Genomic DNA, 12194 nt, shown 5'->3' on the forward strand with positions numbered 1-12194 from the left:
CAACACTTATAGACTATTCTACAAAAATATGTTTAAATGTTTATGCGTCATGCAAGGAGGTTATACTATAAATTTAAGATGTAACCAAAAGTTTATGTTTTGCAAGGACCATGGTAGGTACCTATACATTTTAGTTTCTGGTTGTGCAGGGGATACGCGCCCGGCGGCTGGCACTTTTGGAGATTTCTTCTTTTCCACCCGGCACTTTTGGGGATTTCCTCTTTTCCACTCGGCACTTTTGAGGATTTTCTCTTTTCCGCCCGCTGGACGGAAAAAAGTTGCTTTCGAACGCATCAACCGTGGTCGAAAACCAAACTTTCGGTGCAGGCGTGATAAAAAATATATGTTTAAATGCTAATGCGTCATACAAGGAGGTTATACTATAAATTTAAGATGTAACCAAAAGTTTATGTTTTGGAAGGACCGTGGTAGGTATACATTTTAGTTTCTGGTTGTGCAGGGGATACGCGCCCGGCGGCCGGCACTTTTGGGAATTTCTTCTTTTCCGCCGGCACTTTTGGGGATTTCCTCTTTTCCACCCGGTACTTTTGGGGATTTCCTCTTTTCCGCCCGCTGGACGGAAAAAGGTTGCTTTCGAACGCTTCAACCGCGGTCGAAAACCAAACTTTCGGTGCAGGCGTGACAAAAAATAAATTACTATATTATGTGATATGTATAATAGCAGCATAAAATATACCTACCATTTATTAATATACTTAGGAATATAAGATGTAGTCATGTAGAATCGTTCTTTGCTCAGAATCGTTTTACGTATGCAATGATTTAACATTAAATTTAAATTTAACACATACCTAGGTATGCACGTGTTACAATAATATATCCTAATATATGTTTTTGATCTTAAATTTATATGATCACACATTTTTTTTCAAGTTTGTCAATAATCGTTTTAATTGGACTCCCCTCTATTTTTTTTTAGTAATTTACCGTCCAATGTCTATATGTATTGATTTTATTTTCAAAAACAGTTCGAAAATTATTTTTAAAAAATGCATACCTAGGCACTTAAAATGAATACAATTATAATTATGCTAAAATATGCATACTATAATATGCAAAATTAAATTTCATATCATATTGAATCATTAAAAGGTTGTAAGCCTTGAGACAATTTTTTTGTTTCCTAGCATTTAATACTGTGATTGGCGAGATTACTAAATGCACGAGTTTCCGAGCTTCACTTATATATCATAAATATATATACTAAAATATAGGTAGGTAGTCCAATTATATCAACTTTTGATTTTGAAATCACAATTTATATTTTCAATTACTCGGTCTAGAATATTTTTATAAAACTGTTGGTGTAGGTAGGTATAAACTATAAGATGTATCGCATGTATAAATTTATCCATTTTTATTAAAAGGTACAAGAACCATTTAAAGTTTGAACGAGCCTAATAATTTCGCTCACAGCATAATATATTGGTACCTTTCACCTATAGTATATCAATATAACGTATATATCGTCAATATAACTGTTATATTGACGATTTACATCCATTCATAAACGGTTGTCATACACGCACATATTACAATTAAAGTATGTAGGTACAATATGACATATTATAATATAGTGCGACCATAATCGCGCTGTTCTGCAGCAGAAATGACAATGCGCATATTATGATAAACCTGTTGACCTGCCGACGCCGACGACTACATCGACACTGCGTCGGTTCCCGCGGGACATTTCCCGCATCAGACAATACACCATTTTGTCGTCACGATTCTCATCATTGTGGTGGTTTGTAAACAAGCTCATTGCAAAAATAACAAAATCAGCAGTGGGTCCTCGACCGGTGGCGGTGGTGTGAAAACGTCTATACTCGACAGCTGCTGTTGCCCCGAACAGCGGTGAGAGACGCGCGTACCACCTACCACCCCGAGAGCCGTACAATAACGCAAAAGAAATGTGCCACGAAATTTGTCCGACGAATATTATTATTGTGTCGTCGTCGACGTACGCGCACAGGTGCAGGACCCGTCGTTTATTATGTTTAATATAATAATAATGATAATATATTTTACATGCATTTTTTGTGGTGATTTAAGGTATATCGAAAATATTGTGCTCGTATGTGAATTTGGGGAGGGGGACCGCGTCGGCATCCGCGCGTTGCGGTCCCTCCTGTGTGTACACTATACAGTAATACACTATACACACATACGCCTATATAATAATAATAATAATATTATGTATTATGCTCGCCGTGTGCCAAACCAAAGGACGCTATTGTATTATTGGCACTAGCCGCGGAAAAAGAATCGTAAATTCGCACTTGAATTTATTATTATTATATCAACTTGACATTGCGGTGTAAAGGTTCATTCGTCCGTGCGAATATTATTACTGCACATTATAATATTATAAATGCCACAACAACAACGATCGTGTGCATTCTTATCGTTGAACCATGTATAAGTTTATATTATGTAGCTACCGGGTTTTCATAATATTTTATAACATATACAGTACCTATATACATTCATTATTCTGTATTCACTATAAAAATCGTCGGACCGAACGTATTAGAGACTTTAACATATTATTATTATTATGAAATGTGCTCATATCTCGTCGAAATACCGTTATAGTTAACTGCAGATATTAAACGCGAATTTCCGAGTACTCAAAATATTGTATTTTGACTTTTTGAGAATAGATACCTACCTATAATTCAACACAACAATATAGATTATAGGTGGAGATGAATCGTAGTTTTACAACAAGTGGGTATTTCGGGAATGAGTGAGTTACATTTTGGAAACCGAAGCTGAATGTGAATATATTAATCTATAACCATTAACTTTATAGAGTTTAAACTGTTACGCATATTCAATCGGGATTAGAAGAGATGATTTTCTGTCTTTATTTAACATACGCAGAAAATACGAATTCAGATGTGTTTTAATTCCAACGCACCGGTTGATCAAGTGAAAGGGTAATATATTTAAAAAAAAAACAGATTTGCAGTTTTAATCAAGACTACTTGGGATTGACTTTCCAACATTTTTGATTTTATCCACATAAATTCTAAAAAAAGTCTTTATAAAAAATGGAATATATCAAATTTTGAAGAAGTTAAAATCAAAATTCGTTCTCAAGTAACCTTGAGTCAAATTCAAATTTGTTTTCAGCATTCTTATCGCTTTACTAGATCATTTAGCACGTTGGAATGGTAACGCTCCTATAACATTTTTATAGGTTATGTTCCACGTGAGAAAGGCAGAAAATCGCCGCCTCAAATCCCCTTTAATAATAATATTTTAGGTGCATTATAATAATATAGATTTGGCGTGGAAATATTTTTTGATAAAATCTGTAAATATTTTAGTATTTTTTTTTTACCTATTCCAACTGAATTTACCATCCGATTTTAAACAAGTAATATATTTTAGTTAAGATGGTATATTTTTTAATAGGTAGTTTGTCCACCTATTCATTATTAATTACCACTTGCCAGACATACTAGAAAATAAAAACTATATTTTTCATACTAAATAAAAATATAACTTTATTGCATGAGTTATTTACTTATTTGTTTATTAGTCATTAAGAAACTGAAGAACAAATCTACAAATCACCTGGAAATCAATGAATTATTATAATACTTTAGATGATTTTCCTATAATTTAGTTTTCGTAGTCCATACTTTTACGTCGTTTTCACAGTTTAAAAGCATTAAGCTTTCAAGCAGATTATGGATAATATTGAGCAAAAACGTCATTTCAATATTTTCACGTAAAAAATGTATGTACTTTTAAGTTTTAAGTAAGTATTGTATAGCCGTATTATAGGTATGTAAATTATAACTTATAATCGTTTTAAAATGTGTAGTTTCAAAATGGTCATAATTTACTTTAAAATAATAATATCAATTAAAGTCTACGCCATACCCCAGATAATAATCTAACCTTTAAATTGTATAATAGGTCAAGTCACCCTAATATTAAAACTAACCCCACGCTATTAAAACTGGTGAACGTAAATTTGGTATGTCTTAAGTGTGTAAGACGGAGACAACACGTCATGCAGATACGTCGTCCTCTTAATACATTATTATTAATTTGGTATGCTTTGTAAGCAATGTGTATAGGTATAAGTGTAACTTGTATAATATGTATTGTAGTATTGAACAATACAGTTGCATTCCAATAATTGATTGATGTGATTATTATTACTATTACTATTTAATTTAATCATACTTATGTACCTACCTGTATTGGTAATAATGTAATATTGAATCATGGTTGTGGCGTGTAAGCTGGTGACGAGGCATCAGATTCATTACCATTTGACATTCTTGCGATGTGTATATATTATTATTATTATAATGCCCGAGTGAGTGTAATTTGATGATATACCACGATAACTATCGATAACTATATAATTTAATATGAATTCTAAAGAGGGTTCTAATATTATACCGAATTATGTAATCGCAAAACAATTGTTCATTTACAGCATTAGTTATATATCAGATTATACTATCATATATACATCATAAATTGTCTAAACGTATAAATATTAAATATTGTCTAATCGTATAAAGAATAGCTTTTTTTAATAAATTATAAAATATGATTGAAAATCAATTCGCAAAATAGATATAACATTGTCTTTATAGTTTATGGGGATTGATTAAGTATAAGAAAAATACTGCAAAATATCCATTTAAATTATGAATACTATTTACTAAATAAATTTGTATAATTTTTACATTCTACAAAACATAAAATGTTCAACTACCTACCTATTTTTACAATGTTAAAACTATAAATTTCGATTTATAAGATTTTTATTTTAAAAGTAAATTCTTATAGAAAGTTAAAAAATAATTATGTGAAAATTGACTTTTGTTCATATAATATAGATTTGCTTTTCTTTACTTAATACTTTACATTAATTGTTATATCTTAAATTATGTTGGACTGATGCAGTGGTGGTAAAACGGGGTGCAGATAAGGGGGATAGATCCCCCCCATGAATTTTTTTTTAAAAATATTTAGAACAATTACATTTATGTATATTGTGTATAATATTGTTACATTTTGTTTTAATTTTGGCTGAAAAGAACACTTATGAGCGTATATTATTATTATCTTTGTTTAACTAATATGTTAATATAATATATATATATATATATATGTGTTAATATATATATATATATATATATATATATATATTTGTAAATTGGGCAAATTTATTATTCTAGAGTCGCCACTATGGCTGTTCATGGTGGGATTATTAATATAACTTCCAATGAAGTACTAGATGAATAGGCAAAAAAAAATAAAAAAAATAGATTTAATAATATAATACTAATATTGTTAATATTACATTGTTATAAATAAAGTATACCAATTTATCTTTATTAAAAAAATGTATATTAGGCATAACCATAAATTATATTTTAAGGATTAATAGTAGTGCATATTAAAAATCAGCCACATCCCTCCCCCACCAAATCATTTGACCGCCACTGGACTGATGTCCAGCGATGGCCAAGCTACTCGATTTATTGTGGCTGCAGGTTACAAGTTATAATAAAATTCTGAACCTACTCAGTTACAACTTAAATACAGTCAGAGTGGTAAACTCAAAGTTGAAGTTAAAAGTTCGAGTTAACCAAGTTCGACTATATTAAATATTAATACATAGTGTTCAACTTTTAAATGTATCTTTAATTCAAAGTAAAATACACATTTTAACAAGGTACATTTTGAATGTAATTACATTACTTGATAATTACGTAGCTAATAACTGAATTTATTAATTTGGAATTGTCCACACCACATTAAGAAATAGACTAGGTGTGGAAAAATTCTCAAAACTTGTTTCTGTTCTTTAAATCATTAAGCCCAAAACAATAATTGAAATTTTATTATTTTAATTTTAAAATACTAATGTTCTTACTTTTTACCTACAATATTATCTAAGACTGTTTAGAAATGTTATAGGTATTTTAAATATTAATTTATTTAATTTAAATATATTGAGGGACTTCACAAGGGCGATGACGAAGCAATGGATTGTCTAAGACTCATGTTCGTCTTTAAATATATTATGAGCTTTTATTATTATTATTTTTGTTATTGTTAAATTTATTAGTATATTGTAAATCTATCTACCCTAGTCCTTGTTATTTTGTTAATTTAATGTTTATTTAGTTTTGTTTTTGAGTTTTTCACCAATAAACATACGCCATGTGAAAAAAAAATTAAATATGTTATATTTATTATTTTAAAAGTTTTAGGATTGATGTTTTTTTTCTATTGTTCATTTTTATAAATTTAAAATTAATTAATTATTTTAAAGTTTGGTCAGAGAAAATCCAAAAGACTGTTGTTTTGAATGTAAATTCAATACTTAAATATTTAAATCTTTTTGTTTAAAATATAAATATTAGATTGTTATTATTCCAAAATAATATTATAAACATTTTTTTTAAACATAACTGTAATTTTAATTTTAATTTATGTTGAATGTACGTTATACAGTGAAGGTATACCTAATAGTCATAGACGTATGAATTTATATAAGGGTGCTAGGTATAGGCTATTTTATTTCTGGGACACAACTTATATTCTAAAAATGTAACTAAAAAAATATACGGAATGGGGGGGGGGGGAGGGGCTAAACAAAATTCCAGCGGGGTGACAGCCCTCGTAGACCCCTCCATTCTATGTCTATGCTAATAGTATCTTATGACACATTGACATAATGTTCAATGTTTAACCATTTGCCTGCCATACCAATGATTTTATAAAATCAATTCGATTGATGATAAAATTATATGCATAAGTTTTTACTTATTTATTTTAAAAAAAAAGTATTTTAAACGAATATTTGTTTGCTGTTAAAAACAAATCTTTTAAATGTTTAAAACAATAGATAATTTCTTTTTTTATCAGTTTAAAACATGTTTTAAATATTGGTTTTAAACATGTCAACCTGTATGATTATTTAATATTTTAGTGTTTTTAGCATAGGTACTAATGTACTATGTAAGCGGAGGCATCACATACGGACTTAGGACGTATTTTAAAAGCTTAAATACAACGTAAACGCCGTAAACTTATAATTTATTCGTGACTACTGGCTTTAATATGACTTAGTTGGTGGCCCTAGAAGTTTTAAGTAGGTATACATTGTACATAATATGTGTATACACAATACACATATTAAAGGAGTTGTTGATGATATGCAGTGTTCCATGTGTTTAGTAATGTAACAGAAATAAATAAATATTGTGATATTAATATTAATAATATGTTGATTTTTTCACGTACCTAAGCGACATCTATTTATTATTATAACTATTAATTATATATTTATCATTATTTTGTTTTCCACATTCCTTATCAGTGTAATGAAAATTTAAACATTTTAACTGTTAGATAATATAAGGAAACTATTAAAGGACCGTTTTATCGGTTTCATATCTCATCAGAACTATAGACACCTCCTATATATCACCAATTAGTAAGCCAATCTACTGTAGTATCTGCCACTATACTTATATAATATTATATTTATGTATATCTGCAGGATATGTCACTTTGTATTACTATTTTTATAATTTGTGAAAGAACGCTATGGCAACCATACTTACGAGTTTTTACTCGCTATAATTAATATACGTTAATATTATAACATGTAATAATATTTGGAAATATTTCTAGAACTACCTATTGTATCGCGGAAGACGTACATATTATAAGATGGAGTTTCAGATGAATCGGGATTCGGAAATTCTCAGGACTCAAAAGGAATTTCAGAGATTTCGGAAAAAGTTGTTTGAAGTGCACCTTAAATCTGGGGAAGTTATCGCGAAGAAATTCGAAAACTACATTGACGAGAATGAATACGAAATGCCATCGTCTGACGATATTCGGCCACCGCGGGCCGACGGGACTGCAGCCCTGAGTGCGTTGGAGACGAATGAAGCCACCGCGGACGCCGGGGATGTAAACACCACCGTAGACGTAACCACTGCCAAAGATCTAGAGGTGGCCAAGGACGGTGATAGAGAATCGCAACATGGAGTGGAGCCGACCCCGTGGACGGCAGACATACTTGACGACAGCGCTGCGGCGATCACCGATTATCACCGTGAATCGGTTAAAGAAACTCACATAGGTGGTTATGACGACGACGATGACGACGACGATGACGATGATGATGACTATGGGAATGCCCATGCCGACCATGCTGACGTAGACGAAAATGCACATGAGGAGAGGAAACTGGAATGCGAGTCGTGAGGATAAACGCACATTTTTATATGAAATTTACCGTAACTATTATAATATTATTATATGATATTGACCAAAGTAGGATGTGCTTGGGATTCGTAAGAGGCAAGGTTTAAGCTTTAAAGGATCTAGGGTGACAAAAGCATATTTTTCTCCAAAAATAAGATTCTGTATTCCTCCACTGTTAATTTTCCTCAATTATCATAAAAATAAGAATTTTTCACCCTCTTATTAATTCGAATAGGCACCTAAAATGTTCTGATCAATAATACACTGTTTTATATGTATAGAATATATATTATATTAGGTAGGTATAAGAAATAATTTAGTATTAGGTGATTTGGTTTAATCAGAATCAATTAATTGTATTGGTATCAAATTTACCTATGATTGATTGGGAAATTATTCCTGTTAATTTATTATTATTAAACAAATAACTACAGAATCGAACTTACTACAAGAAATACATACAAAATCATATTATATCACATGAAGATTGTAAAAAAACAAAATAATTTGGGTTTCTGGTTAACCAGAATGTTTATTCGGGTTTTGGTTAATTCGGGTGTTTTGAAAACAAAACCATTCGGGTTAAGTATATGAGTTTCGGGTGTTTGATTTTTTAAAGGTTTTTAGGGGTGTTTGGGGCTCCGGTTAATTCGGGTGCAAGGCCCTGCAATTTACCATGAGATTATTTTACGAAAGCCGTCAATATTGAATTTAATATTATATTTTTTTTATATTTTCAATATTAAGTTTAATATAAGTTAATAATATAATATATTTTGTTTGTAAATGAACTTGCCCCACCACGTCGATTGATTATTTTTCTTGCAAATTACTGATATCTAATTAGTGATATTTTTGTTATATTTTAAGCTTTAATGTCACAAAACTCAAAAATTTAAAATTTAATTACACAGTGGCGTAGCCAGGGAGGGGCTGAAGGGGCTGCAGCCCCCACTCCATGAAATGTTAAGAAAATTTAAAAATTATTTTAATGGTCTATGATAGTCAATCAAAAAGTCTTAAATTGTATTTAAAATACATAAAAATGTACTATAAGTATTAACACTTTTTAGCTATCTATCTGTGCTAGTACGTATTTAATGTGTAAAAGTGTAAAAGTTATTCCCCCCCCCCCCACCAGAAAAAAACCCTGGCTACGACACTATAATTATACAAAGTAAGCCAACTATACCCGGTCCTCCCCTATACAATGTATAGTTAGAAAAAGTGTAGTGACAAAACTAGACGTGACCGTTTCACTCCGTCGACAGTGTTTCAGATTATGAACACGCTGGAACGAGTCTTCGGGAAATGCCGTCCATCGACTACAACCTCGACGCCAAAGACTCGTTTGCCGTATCACGGTTCATCGGAGCGTCAGAGTTGACCGTCTATGAGGCTTTCGGGGTGGCGTGCGTGCTGGGCATATGGGTCGACTATATCGGCTTGATGGACGCGATGGACGGGACGGGAACGCTGCCTGACTTAGACCGTCATCCACCCACTACTGCCACTGACGACGAGGAGCCCGATACCACGTCGGACCGCGGTAAGGTTACCAAGTTGCTGGCGTTCGTGCAGGACACTCTCCGGCTGACAGTCCAGGAGCTGTGGTCGAGCGGGACGTATGACGAGCTGCGTCTGGTCAATGACACGATGCTGAGGGTGTTGCGCGATGAACGACAACTAGAAGAGGAGTTGGCGTACAACAGGAACTCGTTGAGCGTTTTACGAGTCACGATAAAAGAACGGAAGAAATATTACAACGTAATTATTTAAAATTTTAAATATAAATCAATATTTCCTATAATGGATGGTGTTACATATTTTGAATTCAATTATGTAAAATCAATGTAGGTATTCCTTATACGAAAAACGATTCTAAGCGAAAACGATATGTTGGTCTTGTCGGGTCATAAAGCGAGAACATTTTAATAGGTAAATCAATTTCTTTATTCATAATACAATCATCAAATATACTTGGTAATATATCACAGGCTGACTGACTATCTTCGCTTAGAATCGTTTTTCGTATACAATGATATTAGATCATTGAATTCAAATTCAACACCCCCCATTACAGTGACTCACTTCTTGTACATCAGAGCGATTATTTAACCACAATTTTATTATTATCAAAAAATAAAATATTTTGACTTAAATTTAAATGTTTGCAAAATTTGTCAATATCATGAAATTATATTAAAATTATTCTGTAGTTAAAATATTAATAAATAATAATAATTGTATAAATGTTTTAATTTTAACACTTAAGGCTTGAAGATTGAATATAAGATTTCTCAAATTATGTTTTTTTTTTTTATTACGGACATTGAAAAGACAGTTAAGCATAAAACCAAATTATTTTTTTATGAGCGATTGAAGTTTTGAAGTTCAAGTTTTGACATCATTGGATAGTCAAAGGTATAATAACAATATACCCACAAACATATTATTATGTTATTCTTAAAAAAATATTAATTTGAAACATTCCACTATTACTTAAATCTAAATGATATTTTTCTATATAGGCACACAATGATGTTTTTAAATACTTTAACTAATTTCAAGTGTTTTTTTTTTTTTGGTGATTATCTATTTTTTTTTCTAATAATTGTTGATAACAATTTGTTCGCTTGATGTAATACCTTAAAAGTTAAACATTTAAAACAAGATTCCTCATAAGTTTTTCTTGTACTAACTTATAAAATCTAAAAAATATATAATAATATGCAACATTTTTTTTTCATATGGACATTATTTAAATTCTAAATGTTAACAATAATAAAATATCAAAACTCAATTTGCAGTTATATATGAAAGACTTGAAATTATTTGGTGGTATTTAAGTCGATAGGATAAAATGAGGAGCATGGCAACTTTATGTAGGTTCATAAATGATTATGTGCCTAAATGATTTATTAACCAATGAAAAAAAAATGTAGGACTTACATAGTTATAATAGGTATATTATATTTCGTGGTACCTATATGTTTTAGACTGATAAATGGCGCATTCAATCGGATATAAGGGATTTAGACAATAAGTTAGAGAAAACCAAGAAACTAATAGACTTAGAAGCCGATTATATACAGGCGTGGGAAATTCAATGTTTGAACGAGAATGACGCGTTATTAAAAGAAGAGGCAAAACGTCTCCGTCAGCCGATACAACTACACGATAGCACAGCTATAGCGAGAAATGTTATATTTCCCGAATTAATAGCAAACATAAGTACCGCTATACAAGAGTGGGAGCGAATGTATGATATACAAGTGAGCGCTATCGACGTAGACACGTTGACTCTAGAAAGTGTAGAAGAACAAGAAATCGAAGAGATAAAAAATTTGCAAGAAGCGTGTGACTTGCTGCAAATCACAATAGATGAATTCGAAGAACGTAAACAAAAATACGAGGAGCGCATGCGGTACGAAGCTCACATTAATATGATGGCCACTAGAATACAAGCGTTCTGGAGAGGTACAATGGTGAGGAGATGTTTGGGTCGCTACAAATATCTAAGGAAACTATTCGGAAAAAAATTAAAGAAAAGAAACAAATCAAAAAAAAATAAATTGAAAAAAAAATGATAATTCGTGTAATAATATTGTATTAATTAAAATAAAAAGTAATAATAATAAATTAATATAGATATTATTATTAATAACTATTAACACCGTGACCGTGATAGATTCTGGTTGAAGTGAGTTTTTATATTTTAGAATATTTCTTTTTAACACCTGCTGGTAAAAATAAGAGTTCTGTTTTTACATCAGTCCAGCTCACCGTATTAATAATAGACAAATAAATGTATAGGTATTAGGTAATAGCAATATATTAATTATAATAATATTGATTATATTTATTATGTATTGTATATTATTGTAAATGTTTTTTATTAT

At 30.9% G+C, this 12194-nt stretch overlaps 1 protein-coding gene across 1 annotated transcript; it reads left to right on the top strand.

Moving 5' to 3' along the window:
• Positions 1-7344: 7344 nt before the first annotated feature.
• LOC115033295 lies at positions 7345-11990 on the top strand. The gene is made up of 4 exons (XM_029485611.1): positions 7345-7510; positions 7711-8288; positions 9564-10059; positions 11292-11990. The coding sequence occupies exons 2-4, from the start codon at positions 7750-7752 to the stop codon at positions 11880-11882; spliced, it is 1626 nt and encodes a 541-aa protein (XP_029341471.1). The 5' UTR covers positions 7345-7510; positions 7711-7749; the 3' UTR covers positions 11883-11990.
• The last annotated feature ends 204 nt before the right edge of the window (positions 11991-12194 follow it).

This window comes from Acyrthosiphon pisum, chromosome X (assembly GCF_005508785.2).
Source record: "Acyrthosiphon pisum isolate AL4f chromosome X, pea_aphid_22Mar2018_4r6ur, whole genome shotgun sequence".
NCBI classification, from domain to species: domain Eukaryota; kingdom Metazoa; phylum Arthropoda; class Insecta; order Hemiptera; family Aphididae; genus Acyrthosiphon; species Acyrthosiphon pisum.

Bases quoted from the DNA above. Each gene is read 5' to 3' on its own strand.
- LOC115033295 (XM_029485611.1), top strand. From the start codon at position 7,750: ATGGAGTTTCAGATGAATCGGGATTCGGAAATTCTCAGGACTCAAAAG. The intron at 8,289-9,563 runs GTGAGGATAAAC...CTCCGTCGACAG, and splicing joins AGGAAACTGGAATGCGAGTC to TGTTTCAGATTATGAACACG. The intron at 10,060-11,291 runs GTAATTATTTAA...TATATGTTTTAG, and splicing joins AACGGAAGAAATATTACAAC to ACTGATAAATGGCGCATTCA.